This window comes from Meles meles, chromosome 11 (assembly GCF_922984935.1).
Source record: "Meles meles chromosome 11, mMelMel3.1 paternal haplotype, whole genome shotgun sequence".
NCBI lineage: Eukaryota > Metazoa > Chordata > Mammalia > Carnivora > Mustelidae > Meles > Meles meles.
This window is the reverse complement of record NC_060076.1, coordinates 3780035-3798428: the sequence shown is the minus strand read 5'-3', so window position 1 is coordinate 3798428 and position 18394 is coordinate 3780035. Positions and strand designations below refer to the sequence as shown.

The following is an 18394-nucleotide window of genomic DNA, read 5'->3' as shown; positions in this document are numbered from 1 at the left end:
CTCGGCTAGGCAGCTCCGCGCGATGCTGCAGAAGACGCGCTGAGCCCTTTTGGATCTAATGCGCAGAGGAGGTTGGCCCAGAGCTCCCCGGCTCCCCCAAGGCTGAACTCCGTCCAAGGTGCCCGCAGGCTCCCTGCCCGCCTTCCCCATGCCAGCCCGCAGCTAGGGGCTGGGGCAGCGGCGGCTGGGGTTGGGGGTGGGTGGGGAGCTTTTGGGGAGGACAGGTCGCAGCTTGGCTATGGAAGGCTCCAATGGCTTTGGGATCGACTCCATTCTCTCCCACCGTGCGGGCAGCCCCGCCCTTCCCAAGGGGGACCCCTTGCTTGGGGACTGCCGCTCGCCCCTGGAGCTGAGTCCGCGCTCGGAGAGCAGCAGCGACTGCTCTTCACCAGCCTCACCAGGAAGGGACTGTCTGGAGACGGGCACCCCGAGGTCTGGCGGGGCATCAGGCCCAGGTTTGGACTCCCACCTGCAGCCTGGGCAGCTCTCAGCCCCAGCCCAGTCGCGCACCGTGACCTCCTCCTTTCTGATCAGGGACATCCTTGCCGACTGCAAACCACTAGCGGCCTGTGCACCCTACTCTAGCAGCGGGCAGCCGGCCGCCCCTGAGCCTGGGGGCCGTCTTGTGGCCAAGGCTGGGGAGGACTTTAGAGACAAGCTGGACAAAAGTGGCAGTAACGCCTCGTCGGACTCCGAGTATAAAGGTAAGAAAACAGGAGGAGAAAACTTGGGGGGGGGCATGCAACATTTCTAAGAACTGCTATATTTCTAAAAGCATATAGGGATATGTACATGCTCACTTGGAGTCCCCTGGGGCCCAGGCTGAACCTTTTGGTCTTGTCTGAACCTTTCAGCTGGCCCCGTGGCTATGCCTTGAGCAGCAGAGCGCAGCGGAGAAAGTGCAAGAGGGACACTGTGTGCTCCAGGAAAGATTCCCCAAAATGCACCAAGCGAACTTTCTAAACTTCACCTGGGACCACTTTCCCAGCAGCACTGGTGGGCAGGAGCAGGTTCCTATCAGGTTAGAGTTTCTCTGGGAAAAGATCTTGCAGAAGCAATAGAAGGTCCAGAGGGTTCTGTCTGAACACCTTTTTATAACGGTGAAAACCTAGCAGGATATTTCAGATGGAGCCTTAAGAACGGTCAGAATTTCCCCCTTTAATCTGAACTTGCAGGCAGGAAGAGGAACTGAGCTTTCCCTCCCGTTGGGCCCAGTGTGATCTGGGCCCTGGGAATCATTCAAAACAAAGGCTCACTTCAAAGTAGAAAGATCAGCCAGGCAGCTGACTGGGAGCATGTTCAGAGGTCTGGGTCAGAGAGGGGAGGACCCTGCACCCACTCCACCGTTCTCACTGAATTCGATTTCAAGTGCATCGAGCAGCCAACCTCAGTTTGTGTGTGGGACCCAGAAACTCGCAAGTGACCAGCTCCGTTTCCCCAGTATTAGAGTTGCTGCCCCTTCATTTGCTTTTCCACCTCCCTGAGTGTTTTGTTGTTGTCGTTGTCTTGACCAGGAAGATGAGATGAGGATTAAGAGGAAAGGGGGAAGGAAAGAAGAAAAGAGGCCCTAATTTTCTTTCTCACCCCCAGCCACTACCTCGACTTTAGCCAGAGGCACAGAATTCTTTCTAGGAAGAAGTCGGGAGGCAGGATGGGAAGGAGTCTCGGGATATTGAGGGAGTAAAGCCCTGTGTCCCCATCCAGCAGAAAACTAGGGGCTGTCAGAGGCTGCTCAGAGCTCTTTCAGTTTTGCAATTAATTCCAGGAATGCTTTTCATGAGACAAAACTTCCCTAATAAAGGCAACCTTTTTATTGTCTTGGGAGCCCTGCGCCTGCTCCCCCTATTTGCACTAAGCCTTCGCAAGAATTAAGGGAACCTCACTTTAACACTCTCCTCCCAACCAAGAATTCATTAGTGGACAGGCCCTGACCACAAACCGAAACCCCTTTGGGGCCCCACTCCTCATCCCACTGCCCTCCGCTTGCCCACACAAGCTGCCAGAGAGTGTCTTTGAGTCGGTTAAGCTAGAGAAGCCAGGAAGGAGGTCTGGAGGCATGTGGCCCAGCGACCCCTGCCCCTCCCCCTGGGGCCCGTTTAGAGAGGCAAAGAAGACTTGCCCAGGAGAAAGACAGGTGCTGGGGGCAGGGGCGGGGGTAGGCAATGTCTATCTGTATTTATAAGATAGCGGTTTATTATTAATAATTCTCAACAACACACCAGCTTTATGGTTAGAGTAAGGGGCGAGCGTCTCCCACACCGCATGCCAACGGCTGGGGCTGGTGGACATGAAGGATAGTTTGGCTCTTGTCTCCTTTTATTTCTTTGCCCGTAGGTGGGATTTTGAGGCACGATTTCGTTTAAGATAATTGGAATATCAATTTTCCTCTCCTGTCCCTGATGATATCTGATCAGGGAGGTGATGAGGGCCGGCTGTCCACATATCACGTAAATAGGCTTGGAGCAGAGGGTGTGAAGTTCTCCCCACCCCCACCCCTATGAACCGCAGCCTTTGCACTTACAAAGCTCCAAGGTGGAAGAGAGAACGGAAACATCCACTGCTGAGGCAATGTCAGGAATGTTTCTCCAATGTGGAAGCAAGTTTTTCAGGGCCCGAATTAGGAAGGCTTGTTGAGACAGAGACACATGGAGCGAGCCAGTGAGACAGCCAGCGGGGGTGGGCGTCAGCACAATTCAAATCCCCATCCACCTTCCATGCTAAGAATAATTTCTTCCAAGGAGGGTACAGAGGGAAGACCAGCCAGCCCCACCTGGAGTTTTTGGCATCAAAGTCTCCTCAAGGGTCACACTGAAAGAAACAAATCAGGCTTTGAAGTAAGGTGGTCTGCCGCTGGGTCCTGCTTGCTAGAGCTGATGTCGGAGGATAAAACGGATGGAGAAATCGAGCCAGTGCTTTGCTCAGGGCAGGCTGGGTCAGTGGGCCCAGAACTCTGGGGCACTGAGATGTGGCCTCCAGACCAGAGTCTGAGGCCTCCCTGGGCTGAGACTGTCCGGGAGGCTGAGGCTGAGCGGCACCCCGTGGTGCCCCTCAAGGCACCATCCTGTGTCAAAGAGGGATTAGAGAAACGCTGCTCGAGTCTCCAGCTCCTTCTTCCCGACACCACAAACTCAATCCACCACCTCAGCCCTAAGAAGCTGGGGATTTCCGAAGTCAGTCCCAGCAGCTCCCTCAAAAAGTCAGATTTCCACAATATTAAGTTTGAGGTTTGAATAACTGTTTCCTCACACTCGTTTCAACTTCTGCCTTTGGGCACAGACACAACTCAGATTTTGCCTAACGCACCTCCTGAGGTGGCCATATCCCAGCGTGGCCCCGGCTCAGGGAGGGCAGGGAGAGAGCCTGCCGCACCAGCCTGGTGGAGACAGGAGGGAGGCATTTCCAGACGTTTCCGCCGAGCCGGTGTCCTCCCTGCCCGTCTGCCTCCATGCACCCGCGGCCGGCCGAGAACCTCGGCCTTTCTGGTCGAAAAGTCTCACTCCCTAGTGGCTCAATTAACCGGATTATTGTTTCCTACAGAGAGAAATCAACTTGCATTCAGCTGAACCCTGTCACTGCGCACGCCAGGCACAATGAAACTCACCATGAAGGAAAATAGAGGAAAAAGAGGGGGAAAGCCCCAGCTGGCGCAGCCAACTTTGGGGACATGGTCTTGTGGGTTATATCATCACTTTAGGGAGGGAAGGAGGGAGATCATGAAGCTTGTACTATCAAGTGTGCGTTTTCGGAGCGCTCCGCCCTGAACGAAGGCGCCTGGGGGAAAAAAGAAACGGCCCCCTGTTGGGTCCGTTCTTGGGCCTCAGCAGCTGGGCCCCTGCCGGGGTGTCGCGACCGTGGGGCGCGCATTGACAAGGAAACACGGGCCACGGCGACCCGCACAGCGGACGGGCAAACGCGCCGGGTATATCTCCGAGAGCTTCGCGCTCCCGGCTCGGGCGCCCGGCGCTCCGCCCTGCGCCCCGCGGTCTGTAGGTAGCTTAGGGACGGCGGAGGCCGGCGCCACCGCGTCTCATCTCACAAGGCCAGTGACTGGCTTCTCGGGACACTGATTCGCTGCGGGGCGAACAGGTTTTTGTCTCTCCACGCGGGTTTTTCTCCCCACATGCCGGCCCTCAGCTTCCTGCTTTCCGGGTCCGCGCGCGGCCAGGAAATCCGGGCGCGGATGCGGACAGACCCGCACCCCTGAAGCGCGCACCTACGCGGCCCACCGCGGAATCCCCTCCCTCCCTCTCCGCCTGCGTCTCCGCCTGGCCGCTGGGCTCAGGGCTCCGGAACGGTTACTGCGTTCATCCCTCCAGGGAGCGCGGCGATGGGCGAGCGGGTCGGGTCCTCTCGCTCTGGGTCATTTGTTCCCGGAGGTGTCAATCCTCTTCCTCCTCCTCCGTCAGAGCTCACGCCCCGGTCTGGGGCGGGGGCGGGGGGACGGCGGGGAGCCGGGGAGCCGGGGAGCCCGCCTTTGAGCCACTTGGCCGCGGCCCCAAGCGCTTGAGTGCGGCGGGACCACGGCCTCCGGGAGCCGCGTTTACCGGAGCGGAGCGGACCAGCGGGCAGCTGGGGCGGGAGGGCGCCGGCAGGCAGAAGGCGAGGCCGGGCCCTGACGCGCCGCCGTGTCTCCGCAGTGAAGGAGGAAGGCGACCGCGAGATCTCCAGCTCCCGGGACAGCCCCCCGGTGCGCCTGAAGAAGCCCCGCAAGGCGCGCACGGCCTTCACGGACCATCAGCTGGCGCAGCTGGAGCGCAGCTTCGAGCGGCAGAAGTACCTGAGCGTGCAGGACCGCATGGAGCTGGCCGCCTCGCTCAACCTCACCGACACGCAGGTCAAGACCTGGTACCAGAACCGGAGGTGAGGCCTGGCTGCGGGGTGGCGGCGGGCAGAGGGCCTCCCTCCTTTCCTAACTGCCCCTCCCTGAGACCCACAAGCGCAGGGCCTGACCCCGAGAGGACCCCTGCGCTTTCCCTATTCTGTAAAGTGAGAAGATTCAGGCCTCGCGGGGCAGAGGCCTTGCTCAAAGTCCCAGTGAGGGACAGGGACAGGACTGGACTCGTCTCCAGCACCCAGTCATCCCCCTCCAGGAGAGGAGGACAGACAGACTCATGGGCCTGCCCCTACCTCAGCCAGGATCCTACCCTCCCCACCGGGACCAGCCTTAGCCCCTATTGCGGCCGCTGAGCTCTCCAGGATGGGTGCCAGGCCAGGGGAGGGGTGGTGCCCTCAGTGTCCAGAAAGTCTGGGGGGGGGGTGGGAGGAATGAAGGGGCAGCGCTGATGTGTGTGTGTTGGGGTCTCTCTGAGCTCTCTGGGGGCTCCTCTGGACACCTCAGCCTTTATATCCTGACTGGAGGAAGAAAGAGACCCAGCTCTGGCTCCTTGGGGAGAGGGTGATTGGGAAACTGGCAGTGGGCACTGGTCTAGAAGCTGGTGCTTCCTAATCTCCCTCCCCAACACCATCACAGGATGAAATCACTCACCCATCCACAGACCCCCCCCACACTGACACAGCTCACACACACCCACACTCACACTCGCACACTCAGTGTGAGCTGGAATGGTGCTTTCCATAAACAAGCCTCAGAACACGTCTCCCCATTAATAATAAATACCGATTACTGCTCGGGGCATCAATAATTAAGGCCCGTTACAGTAATTACACAATTATGATGATGATGAATAATTCAGGGAGGGAAACGCGGTTGGTGTGGCTGTGCCTGCCTCGGTGGGACCAGGGTGGGCTGGCCCAGCCTCGCTGGCCAGGAGCATCCAGGGGTCCCAGCTGAAGCGTAGCCTCCACTTCCTTGCCTCCTCCAGCCCCAGGCCAACACTCTGCTGGCTGTCTCCGAATTGGGGTTGGTTCCTGCAGCCCGCAGGGCTCCTCCCGTGCCGGGGAGCTGGGTGCTGAGGGCGGCGGGTGTGGCAGAGAGGGTGTGTGGCTAGTACTCACTCTCCAGTGGCCGACTCCGGTCTGCGCGCTTCCACAGAAGCTCGCCCAACGGGGCATCTGCCCGGTGGGTGGTGGTTCAGTGGCCACCCGCCCTCTTCGCCCCTAGCTAGCGGACCAACCTCTTCCACCCCCACCATCATAGTGTGGGGGGGTCGAGTTCCTAAATCCTCCCAGGGGGTGCATACACAGGGGAGGGGGAGCCCCAACTCCCAGCTCCGAGTGTCCCCGGTGATCTCCGGAGCCAAGGGTGGTGAGGTGAGAACCCCATCTCTGGGGTCAGACAGCCTGGATTAGAGCCTGGGCTCTGCCTCTTTGGAGACCATCTCGAAAACTGGCCAAGGCCTCAGTTTTCTGATCTGTAAAACAGATAACAGCCACGGAAAGGCTGGCGGATGACAGGAGCCGATGCGTGTGACAGCTGAGCACGGTGCCTGGCACCCCGTCATTTATTAACAAATCCGTGGGATCCCTCTTGGCCTCCCTGAAGTCTGGGCCAAGCACTCGTGAGCGGCAGGGGTCTTTGGGCGCCACAGCCCTGACCCCGCCGTCCGCGTTTATTTCGGTCCCCAGGACTAAATGGAAGCGACAGACGGCAGTCGGGTTGGAGCTGCTGGCGGAGGCAGGCAATTACTCAGCGCTCCAGCGGATGTTCCCGTCGCCTTATTTCTACCCGCAGAGTCTAGTTTCCAACCTGGATCCCGGCGCCGCACTGTATCTGTACCGCGGGCCCAGCGCGCCGCCGCCGGCCCTGCAGAGACCTCTGGTGCCCCGCATCCTCATCCACGGACTCCAGGGCGCCAGCGAGCCGCCCCCGCCGCTGCCCCCGCTGGCCGGCGTCCTCCCGCGCGCCGCGCAGCCTCGGTGAAGCGCCCGCCCGCCTCCCTGGGGCCCCGCGTGGGCTCTTTCCGCCGGCCCTTCGCGGGGCGCGGGGTTTTAACGCTGCTTCCCCGGGGCCCCCCGGCCGGCCCTCCCTGGACTCCCAGCCAGTGTCCCCAGAAGGGCCCTGTACCAAGTCTACTGAGGCCCGGACCCGGACTGAGCCTAACACCCCCGACGTGCTCCGTCCCGGCCACGGCGGCAAGGAGCCACTCCCACCGGCCGGTGCACATACCCCCCCCCACGGCTCCCCAAGGCGCCCCGCCCTGCACCTTCTTGGCAGGAGGTGGGGGCGACCCCGACGCTGCACTCTTTCCCGCTCCCCCTTCCTGCTGCAGCTATCACCCGGCGCTCTCCCGCACCCCGACAGGCACAGGGGAGTGTGGAGCCCTCCTGGGCCGCAGCAGAGCTGTACATAACGTGTGCAAAGTGTATATGAAGTTATTTATTCGTGACCCATGAGCCCGTGACCGTGTCCGTGAATCAGTGAGTCTGTGGCCTGTGCCCTCTTCCCTCCCAGGCGAGGCAGGAAGGGGTCGGTGCGGCTTGTCCACCACCCCGACCCCCAGCCTCCTGTCCGGGGGCAGCCAGGCCCTCGGGTTCTCTTTTTTAAATGTCGAAATAAACTTCTTACAAATGACCATGCGCCTGTCCGCGCTCAGCCCTTCTTTCCCGCCCCTCAAGATTCATTTTCCCCTCCTGGGACTCGGCCTCCTCCCATCCGCAGTAGGAAATATTTTTGTCCCCCTCTCTTCCTTGGCGCTGTGGTCAGGGGGCAGGGGGCCCATCGGCCTCGCTGGGGTCCACGGGCAGGGGCCTCCCCTCCCTGGCCTCAGTCTTCCTGTCCCTACAGCGAGGCGAGCCTACTGCTCTCCCCACCGCCCCCCTTCCCTCTCCATCTGGTTCCTTGCGGCTCCCAGCCGGTCCCGGGGGCCGGAGCGGGGGTCAGCGCCTGGGCTCGTTGCGCGGCGGGCCGGGCTGAGGTGCCCTCGCTGAGCCGGCTCATCTGGCCGCAACAAGGGCGCCGGCAGCTGGTGACCGGCCCGCCGGGCGCGGGGCCGACAGATGGGCTCCGAGGCTACTCCCCCCGCCAGCCCCCTCCGCCCCGCGCTCCGGCCGAGATCGGGCTCCGGCCGCTCGCGAGCGCCAAGGCGGCTGGGGCCCCGCGCCGCCAGGACCCGACGAGCCTTCGCTGGGAGCCTGACGCTGCATCGGTAACCCCCCAATCCCGCGTCTTCTCACTTCCCCCCTTGACCCTGGGAGGACGTAGATGAGACCCAGAGGGGAGCCAAATCCCCGCGTCTGCCCCATGCCCCAGCCTGCAGCTCCAGGATCTCAGGGGAGGGGGGTTTAAGGCTCCAGCCAGACTCGAGGCCTCCAGTTCATGTTCAAAGGGCCAAGGTCACCTCCTGAGGCCGGTGGCTCTCAGGGGAAGTGGGCGCAGGTGCTTCCCTCCCACACACCACCTGCAGCTCGGACTCTCAGGGCAGAAGACAGGCCCAGGGCCCGGAAGTTTTGGGGCCCTGCAAGCAGGGCCCCCTCCAGTTTTGTGGCAGGATTGCTGTGGGAGAGGGCTGTCTCCTGGGGGAGGGGCAGAGGGCGTGTTTAAACTAGCCCCCCAAACGGACCCTGCTACTGTTTCCCGCCCCCCCCCCCCACTGCTTTTCTTTCCCGGGATGGTGAGGGTATTATTCTAATTTTGCAAAATGCACAGCAGCTAATTAAGTCAAGGAGCCTCTCGGCTTTCGAGTTCTTTTGCATGTGAATGGGGGTTGGTAAATCCCCAGCTCTGGCTTCGGTGGGGGGCGAGGGGAGACTGTCCCCAACTCAGGGTTAATGAAGTGGGAAAGGAGTCTCTCATAGCCTCCTGCAAACAAAACCCCCCACGCAACAAACCCAGCCGAAATCCTACATGGATTGACTTAAGCCCAGGGGATAAGTGCTTTAAATTAATCTCATTGAATAAGAATGAGACCAAACAAAACTCTTTAAAATCATATTAAAAATCTATCAAAGGACAACTTGCACTGGTGTGCTTTTCATCTTGTGAAAGTGAAGGAGGCCGAGCAGAGCAGCCGCCCCTCCGTTTACACAGCGGCAGTGCAAACCGCAGACACATTCTCAACTGTGTAATTGTCCTTGTACCTCAGAGGCGATTTCATATCTTACATTAATGAAGAACAAGGCTTCCCTACAAGTTTATAATTACAATATTTTAAATTGTCCTGCACTTCCCATCTGTAATAACTTTACAACCTCTGCAAGGAGCTGGGCTTCTGGCTCGTATCCACTTAGAAGACTAAATTGGCTTCCCTGTTCCCAACCCTGCGGCTGGGTATGAACTCTTTTCAAAATACAAAGAAAGAGTGAATGCAAGCCCCCCCCCCGCCCCCCAGCGGGCCGAACAATGGCAGAGGCCCCCAGGAGGCGTCTTCTCCGCTCTCCCACCGGCCCAGCCCGCTCTCTTAGGAACCTAGGCTCCGTGGGGTCGGGGCAGTGAAGTTTAAAGGAAGTTTAGGTTCCCCTGTGAGCCTCGTGACAAGGGCTCTGGAAATTTCTGAGGCGCCTAGCTGACTCAAAGGGTGTCCCACTGCCCCCCACCACAGGTAGGCCTTGTTCGGAGCTCCTCTCACGGTGGGAGCGGATTAAGACATAAGGTGAGATGGTCACACAGGCAATTTAACAAGACCTGCGAAGCGCCCTGTCCAAGCAGGGCCACTTTTCCAGTAGAAAAAGCTTTACATTCCCGCATCATGGAAGCGACGTGCGGACTCAAATGGCTTTCCCTGACTTTGTGCTGAGGGCCGCAGTGACTAGCGAGGTCCCTAGCCCTGTGGGATGCACCTGCCTCGAGGGGCTCTCACTGACTCCTTCGTCCCTAAATCTCACCTCCCTTCACTACAGGAAAGGAAAAAAAAAAAAAAATCAAAGGAACCCCCTGGGCTTTGTCAGAATGTCCTCTGCTGAGACCTCGTGGTCTCTTGGCTTCTCGGAGAGCGGAAGACGCTGTGTGCACCAGACTGACTCGATCACTCGCCAAGGGCTCTTTGCCCTTCAGTGAGTGGGAACCGGCCCCTTGGAGGAACTGCAAACACGGAGAGGTTTCGGATGCAAAACCAGCGTTCAACAAGCCCACGAGGTGAAAAAGCTTTAGGCTGCAGGACTCCAGGAGACGCCCAAATTCTCTGTGACTTTAAGTAGGTAAGTTTGGGAAATCAGAAAAAGGGACACGATTGAAAATACACACAAAATTAGAATATGTACAGTGGAATTAGGCTAAAGCTTCGCCTAATTGATGCCTGAAATGTATAATCTGTCAGGAGCCAGAATAGGAGAAAGAGATTTATTTTAAGGTTATTTAAATTTAGATAATATTAACCCTCAATCTGTTAAATCCATGTTTCTTTATTAACTGGGGGTAATATATTGATTCTGCTTAGAAACAGGCCCTCGAAGCATCTATGGCAGGAAACCCTCACCTAAGTGTCGGCAGATCAAGCCCAAGGTCCACCTCAGAATTCTGGTCCTTTATACTCTGCAGGGGCAGGTCCCGGCACGGCTGCCGCAGGAATGCAGAACCCGGATTGGACCTCTCTTGGAATGAGTACTTGGGGGTGGGGGGAGCAGGCCTTCTCTTTGATCCTCCCCAATCACTGGCATTAATCCTGTTTCTCACACAGCTGGGTTTTGTCTCTAAAGTTCTCTCATCCAAATCCTGTGAACCGTTACACACAGAGTCAAAGAAAGGTGGCAGATTTCCCCAAGTCCGCTTGACATGTGCTGTAGGAATTTATTATTCTCATTATTATTGTTGTTAGAAATTTCACCAACCGTCCCTATGAATGCGTAGGTGACAAGTGACCTGAGGAGGTCGCACTGTCGCCCCCCCCATGGAGGATTAGTGCTCACTGGGCTCCCACTGGCCCTCTCCCCCAGGGCCGCCTCCGGTGTGGGTGTCCGCTGCCCCTACCCTGGCTACCAGAGAGGGATGGTGGCGAGGAAGCCGACCCCTCCGTGGACCCCACAAGCAGCCACCTTACAACTCTCAGGACCCGCTCCTGGCCACTTAGTTCCTGTGGATCTGGAGGGTTTACTGAAATGGGGCCTCAGCTCCCGTGGCAGGAGCTGGAGAGGAGGAAGGCAGCAAAGAGAATAGAGAAAGTGGAGCGAACAGACAGACTGAGTCATACCAGTCCGGGCAGACTCCCCTCTGGAGGCCCGGGTCCCACTGGGACACTTACTGGGAAATCACTGCTTGGTTGGGTGGGGGCAGGGCGTTCAGACCTCCCAGGGAAACACCAGTGGGGGAGGGGTGGCTGAGGCCTGGGCCACACTACAAAGAACCCAGACCCCAGACTTGAAGACAAGGTGGGATTCCATGGGAGAAAACAGTTGGAGACTGGTGCCCTTTGACTTCAAAGGCAACAGTAAAAAAAAAAAAAAGGAAAGAAAAAAAAGAGAAAAGGCACCAGTACATCCATCAGCCTCGAGAGTTTTCCGTGGCCATGGATAAGGCAGCCATGCACGTGAATGCAACGGGTTCGGGGCAGCCCGCGGGCAGGACCGGGAGCCTTCTGACCCCCACCCTAGCCTGCTGGGTCCTTCTCCACAAAGCACTTGTACATCAAGAAAAGGAACTGATGTCTTTTTTTTCACTTTCACAAACTGCATTCCAGTGTTTAAAATCCTACTTTCCAAAATGCATGCTAGTCCATGTGGTCGATACAGGGCAGCTGATGAAAACTTGGAGACTTGTTCAGAACCCCGTCCCCAGGCAGGAAGAGGCCTCCCGCTGATGCGGGCCCCACCAGGCCCTCTCTGGAGGTCGAGAAGTGCCTGCAACCCAGGGGGCCAAGATGGTTCTGGTGGAGGAGACGTGAAGTATGAGCTGTCTCACGAAGGTACGCATTAATCCCCCGCCCCTGCCAGGACGAGGGCTGTGGCTTCTCCGGGTCGGGGACATCGTCTTCAGGGAAAAGTGGCACCGTTACTTCCCACAAGGCTCCCGACAAGGACAGAGCATCAGCCCAGGCCTGTGGAGGCAGAGTTAAAAAAAAAAGAACAACAACTGAAAACTTTTGGGGGGAAGTCCTGTTGTCCCCCAGTTAAGTCTTTTTGGGGTTTTCTGCGTCACGGGAAGCGTTTCTTAGTTTTTCCCACGGCTGAGGCTGGGCGCCAGTGGCAGACGGCGCCGCGTGGCTGGCTGCCGGGCTCGGCCTGTTTGTTTTGCTTTTTGACCTTGGCGACGTCGGCCTCCATCCCACTTGAGTATTCCGAACGCAAGATTTCAGCGAGGCAGTGTTTACTCCGGGTCTTCTTATGAAGGTCAGGCCTGAAGAACAGTAACAGCAGAGGGGAAAAGAAACTTTATTATTTTGTTCCTTCCCATTTGGAAGGCGACTGAGAGCAGCCGGCTCCGGGACTGCGGAACTGGCATTTCTGTACCAACAGAAGTACGACCCCTTCAACAGCGCTCGTTTTCATACCCTATGCACCAGAAGATGAGATACGGCGCTGACAGATTTTCCTAACGGTGGCAAAATACCATGGCATTTTTAAAAGTGAGGCTTTGTTCTACGTTGTTTTCGTGGGAGAAACAGAACGATACACACACTGGCACTCCGACGGCAAATGAAGTATGTGACACAGCTGTCTGCCAGAGGCTGAGGGAAGGGCCCGCCTTGAAACTCCACAAGGCTCAGCGGTGAGAGCTCAGCAGGGGCTCCCGGCCCGTGAGGCCCACTGTTCAAAGCCACTGGCCTCCTCCCGATAGGGTCAAACAGGGATGGCAGGGTATCAGGGACAGTCACCTCTTCACTGAGCGAGGAGACTCGAGTAAGTACTTCCGACCCTGGAAGTCCCAAGCCCGGGGTGTGCTGGGCCAGCGCGGTCAGCGTCCGCACGGCAGAGGGATCGGTGGCTCTCCACGGACCACAGTCGTGGCTGTGGCTCCAGGGGGGTCTCCCTGCCCGACCCACTTGGAAAGTAAGTGCCAAAGGCTGAAAATCCACCTCGGACGTTGAACCCTAGTAACTGTTCTCAAAAGACAGCAGCCTTACCATTTGTTCCGGAGATCGGAGGGAGAATTTTGTAGTTCAGTTGCACACAGGAAGAATGATTACGAAAATGGAAGCGTGAATGTTTCCTAAGACAGGATTTTAACCAAAACAACAACAGAAACCCACAGTGTTAGGTGGGCCGTTCCCTCAGCCCTCCCGATGGCAGGGTCACAGGGTAACATGGTGTCTTGGGGCTCCTACGGAAGGCACATGTCACCCTCTGTGACTTAGTTACATTTTCTTTGTAATAATCGCAGCTCAGGTGGACCAGAGTCATGGTCCACGCAAACGTAACGGGACACCCGTGAAACTCCAGAACAGGCAACAGGACCAACGTTGTGCTAATAAACGGATGATGAAAGGCCACAGAGCCGTGTGACGGTGTCGTCCCTGGGTGAAGGCCGCGCCGAATTACAGGCGCACTGCACGGGGTGCGGGGTGTGGGGTGCGGGGGGGGGCAGCTGAGTCCACGGCTCAGCAGAGCAAGGTTTTCCACCATGACACGTGGGGGCCACAGTCACCCTTGGCTGGGCACAGCGAAGACTTGAGGATGACGAGAGGCCGGGCCTGAGGGCTAGAGTTTCTCACGGGGCTGCATGGCTGTGAGATGAGGGGTACAGGGGTTCCGCACGACCCACACAGTCCCCGTGGGAGGAGGGCGGCGTGGCAGCAGCCTCCCGTCACAGACAAGGAACCTAACCCGGAGGCGCACACGTACCTTTCCCACGACCATCCAGCTCACGGGGACAGAAGCAGAGACGCAAACACACGTCAGGGGACTCAAGCTGGCGTGCTTCCAACCAGGGGCCAGGGGTGAGCAAGCAGGAAGGCCCAGCAGCATCAATGGTGACAACCACGATCTGACATGGGGGAGTCCCGGGGTCACACAGGGATGCTGCGGGGGGACAATGGGGGCCGAATCCAGATGGCCGAGGAGGAAGGGGCAAGTGGGGAGGAAGAGGAAAGGCCGGGGGTGATGGAGGTGCCTGGCCTGGAACCTCGTCCATCCGCTGAACGGTGGGGACCGAGGCTCTCTGGGCTCCGGCTTCCTCATCCGGACCGGGAGGACGGTCGGACGAAGCTCACGGGAGCCGTGAGGGTGAAGCACAACACGCAGGCTGAGGCAGGCCAGGGCACCTCTGACTGCTCCCCCTTCTCCTCCAGGGCCCGCCGTCCCACTCCAGGGGGGCCCACCCGGGTGGGCAGGGTGGCCCGCCCGGGTGGGCAGGGTGGCCCGCCGTGCCCTGGCCGGCTGCAGCTGGAGGGGGGGGCGGTGCGGGGAGGGGCAGCGGCGGGAGCCAGGCCTGCAGCTGGGAGCGCCGGGCTTGCTGCGCACAGAAGGCTGCCAGTTCTGGTGCCTGGAGGTTATTTTTAGTCGGGTTACATGACAGACGGAGTGGAAAGGTTCTGACAGGAAGAAACGCTGCCTCTTCCCTTTTGACGCCAGGTACTTACAATGCGTATAATTTTAAACGCAGCAACCGAGTTTCAAAATATGCAAACTTTCAGTCAAAATATCCTCCCCAGCACACAATGTCTCTGCCACCTGCTGATGCAAGATAAACAGCCAGCGTCCGAGGGCGGCGACCTGCAGAAGGGACACTCTCCCCGCCAGGGCGCCCGGCGGTCCTGCAGCTGGACCGGCGACCGCGCCACCACCGGCGCCACACGGGCGGGTGGACGTGCACGCGCACACACAGCTGGGCGCCCCGGGTCGCGGAAGGCCCCATCTGCTGGGCTCGGGGGGCGGGGGGGGCATGGGGACGCGCTGACCAGCAGCTTCAAGTCCGCACCGTGGAAGAGGCCGCCCTGAAAGCACTGTCTTGGAGGTGGAACTGCACAGAAGCCTGGAGCTTGTGATCGCAAAACCTCCCGGCTGTGTCATGATCTCATTCTCGTCGACGAATGTACTTTCAAGTCGGGGCCCACGGCCAAACTCCAAGGCTCTTGGTGGCCTGGAGAGCGAGCGGGGTTTGATCTTTCAGACCCAGAGCCCTTCCTGAGGACGCGGGCCTCAGGGTCACCCCGCAGGAGCCTCCCCTGCTGTCGCAGCAGCAGGACCCATCCTCCCCCTCAGCCGGCTCGCTGCCTGCCGCTCCTTTGTTCCGGGCCGGCCGAGAAGGCGAAGTGCAGATGGGAAGGTGGGACATTCTCAGCCCCGGCCCGCGCCGGGCACACGCCGGCTCCAGCTTCCTTCTCCTGCCAAGCTGCAGTCCTCCCGGGGACCGGCCAACTTTCTTGCCCTCCTTGCTCTCCGAACACTCCAGCCCCTCTCCAGTGGCCCTCCAGGGGCCGCGAGTAATCCAGCAGTTACCAAGCAACAGATCAGTTTATCTAACCACAGGGAGCTCCCTTGTAGTGAAGGCTGAACGAGCCCCCTCGGTCACCAGGCTGGATCACCCGGCAGGACAGGCAGATGCCACTTTCACTGCCAATAAGGCGAAATCACAGCCTAATTAGGAAATCTATATGGCCGTTAGGGTGACCGCTGCAGGAGAGGGGCCTCGGGTCCTCCTCCCGGCTTTATGGACAGACCCCCAGAGGGCCCAGGTAGGGACCCGGCCCAGCCTGGGCTTGTGTCACGGCTGTCCTCTTGCCGGCCGGAGCGTTTCACTTTATCTTCTTTTGTTTACGTACTGTCAAGCCAATCAATGTTTTCTTTTCTGTTTTATCGCTTTAAGGTCAGGCTTAGGAAAGTCTTCCTCATCCTCGCACTGAAAAACTCAGGCATACTTTCTTTTAGTCTGCTACTGCCTTAATTCCATCTTCTGGTTTAACGATTCCTCCCCAGCAGCTATCCAGTTACCCAAGACAGTCACTGGACAATAACCCTGCCCCTAGGGGCTCAGAATGCACCCGTCACCCCCTTTCTGACGTTCGGAACACGTCCCGCAGGTGATGTCCGTCGAGACGGTGAGGATGGTGACGCCAGCATTAACGCATCTGCCACCTCGATTAGAACATGTAACTCACATGGGCGGTGAAGGGATTTAAAGGTAAAACAAGTCTTAAATCTGGGGCTTTCGAACTGGCCCTGCGACTGTAATAATAATTCTACCCCTCCCGCTCCCGTGGCACTTAGGGTAGGTCAGGTACCATTTCCAGCACTCGACAGGTGTTTAACTCACTCACTTCGCCAACAACCCACGACGCAGGTCGTGTTAGCACCCCCAGGGTCGTGAACCAGTAACAGAAGAGCTGCCGGTTCAGCCCCGAAAATCTGACCCTATGACGTGCACACTTACCCACCCTGCGGTGGTCATCAAAACGAGAAGTCTCTTATATGAAATGTTTTTTATAAGCGGGGGAAGGGGGAGAGGGAGAGAGAATCTTAAGCCGGCGCCACGCCCAGCACGGAGCCCAGTGAGGGGCTCAGTCCCAGTCATGACCTGAGCTGAAACCAAGAGGCAGAAGCAGAACAGACGGAGCCGCCCCAGAGTCCCAAAATACTTTCAGTAACAAGACAAAACACGTTATCGCAAAATCTCAGAGACTCTTAGAGCCCCCGACAGAGTTCATCTTATGGGCGGATAACAGGTGAAAACAGCACTTTAGAAACTCACAATTTGTTCAGCTTCATTACAGATACGAAGAGACGTGAATGCGTACACTTGCAGAGAAAGTCTGAAGGGCATAAAAGATGTGATTCAAGGTTAACTTGGATTGTGGGTTTATGGGGGGTTTTTAAAGCTTTCCACTATTTCCTGAATTTTTACAATGAACATGTATTATTTTTATAATCAGAAAAAAGCACATTTTAGGAAAGAAAAATCAAATGGTAGATTTTCGCCCTATGCTGAAACATCAAAGCATTTTATTTTATTTTTTTGTAAAGATTTTATTTATTTGACAGACAGAGATCACAAGTAGGCAGAGAGGCAGGCAGAGAGAGAGAGGGGGAAGCAGGCTCCCTGCTGAGCAGGGTCCGATGCGGGGCTCGATCCCAGGACCCTGGGATCATGGCCAGAGCCGAAGGCAGAGGCTTTAACCCACTGAGCCACCCAGGCACCCCTCAAAGCATTTTAATCTTTACTTTTCAAAACGTCCTTCCCTTTGGCTGTTTGCTTGATTCTGTGAGGGATTTTTCTCTTAAATCAGACAGACACACAGAAGAGGGAGGAGTCAAGTGTACTTACTTTTCTGATCTGAAAGATTCTGCACGGAAACAAATGACCCAGAGCCACAGTGAGACACCCCCTCCCCCAGGACTCTGCAGGGAGGCAAGCCCCCCAGCTGGAAGAAAAGCCCATGTTCTAAGTGATCCCGGTAGGAAACAGGGATGCTTTCAGGCGGCTTGAGGCGGACTCAAAGTTTCTACTTCCTGCCTTGCTCTTGTGGTGAAGGCAGGCAGCAGTGTCTGAGCGGGGGCTGTGATGGTTCTCAGATGACAGTACGAGTAACAAACAACTCCAGGGAGAATTTGACAAGCAGTCCCTCTGGTGCAACGACGTGGCTCAGGTAGGAACCAGCCAGCATGGGATGACAATTTAGCCTCCACACTGCCAAACCCAAACCTTCCACGGTCACTGAAGGAGGAGCAACTGTACCAAGACTCCTTCACCCTTTGGATTCTGCTTCGGTAGAGATGTAAGCTGGTGGGTGGACCACGTAAGGGACGCTTCCTTTGTGATTTCTTAGGATCAGACCAACTCTAGCTTCTGTGAAGCTATCAGGGTCCCAGAAGACACCCGATTCCAGGGGAGCCCTGCTGGGGCAGTGGACGTTGCAGGAAAAATCCCGGGAGTGGCTTTGTGGACACAAGGACTGATAAAAAGTGGGCTCCTGCCTTACAACTGAGAAGAAGACCCAGTGAAAAGCAGAAGGAAGCGCTGAGCCTCGGGCTGCGGACGCGCACGCCGCCAGGCCACACTGGCCGCAGGCGACCAATACACAGAAGCTGCATCCGTCTGCCGCCGGCAGGGCAGGCACACCGAAGGCGAGGACAGAGATCATCTTTAGAGACAGCGGAGACCCGGAAGTAAAGAGCGGAATCAGAATCCTGGAAATGGATGGGAACTCTCGAGATTAGGTACCCAAGGAACAGACGCTCTGTCAGGACCGAGGCCCAGACATCACTGGGCGGGGTGGCAGCGCGGGAGAAAGAAAGGGTTGGAGACGAGAGGTCTGATGACCCTGGCTGGAACCCCAGCTCTGCCCCTCACCTAGCTGATGCCCCCGGGAAGTCAACCGCTTCCTCCAAGCTCAGTCTCCCCATGTCAAAAAGTGCTTCCACACTGAGGCCTACAAGCATGTCAGGGTGCTTTACACATTCTATTTTTCCGCGAAAATACCAAGATGGAGAAATACCGAGTGGACACGGAAACAATTAAGTGCACTTGTAACAGCAAGACTATATCCCAAAAACGCCGTCTGAGGCTGATCGGCTCCGTGCAGAATTTCAGCACCAAAGCCCGACTCAGCCCTCTGGGCCTGTCCTGTCTGACAGTGGTATGATGTCCTGGATAACAGCATGGGGCATATGTATCACACCCGCTGACGAAAAG

The 18394-nt window shown here is 57.6% G+C and overlaps 2 protein-coding genes across 2 annotated transcripts in view; one reads left to right on the top strand and one right to left on the bottom strand.

The window, feature by feature from the left end:
* The first annotated feature begins 232 nt into the window (after positions 1-232).
* On the top strand, positions 233-7656 carry BARHL1 (BarH like homeobox 1). Its single transcript, XM_046023352.1, has 3 exons — positions 233-704; positions 4638-4860; positions 6526-7656. The coding sequence occupies exons 1-3, from the start codon at positions 239-241 to the stop codon at positions 6818-6820; spliced, it is 984 nt and encodes a 327-aa protein (XP_045879308.1). The 5' UTR covers positions 233-238; the 3' UTR covers positions 6821-7656.
* A 2940-nt stretch (positions 7657-10596) lies between these two features.
* The window catches only part of DDX31 (DEAD-box helicase 31), a 67784-nt gene continuing 59986 nt past the window's right edge, over positions 10597-18394 (bottom strand). The window contains exon 20 of the mRNA XM_046023025.1: positions 10597-12163. Coding sequence (XP_045878981.1) covers positions 11962-12163 — 202 coding nt within the window. The 3' untranslated portion in view covers positions 10597-11961. The remainder of the gene's footprint in view (positions 12164-18394) is intronic.

Coding starts and splice junctions, on each gene's coding strand:
- BARHL1 (XM_046023352.1), top strand. CDS start 239: ATGGAAGGCTCCAATGGCTTTGGGATCGACTCCATTCTCTCCCACCGT. Junction 705..4,637: donor GTCGGACTCCGAGTATAAAG/GTAAGAAAACAG, acceptor GTGTCTCCGCAG/TGAAGGAGGAAGGCGACCGC. Junction 4,861..6,525: donor ACCTGGTACCAGAACCGGAG/GTGAGGCCTGGC, acceptor TTCGGTCCCCAG/GACTAAATGGAAGCGACAGA.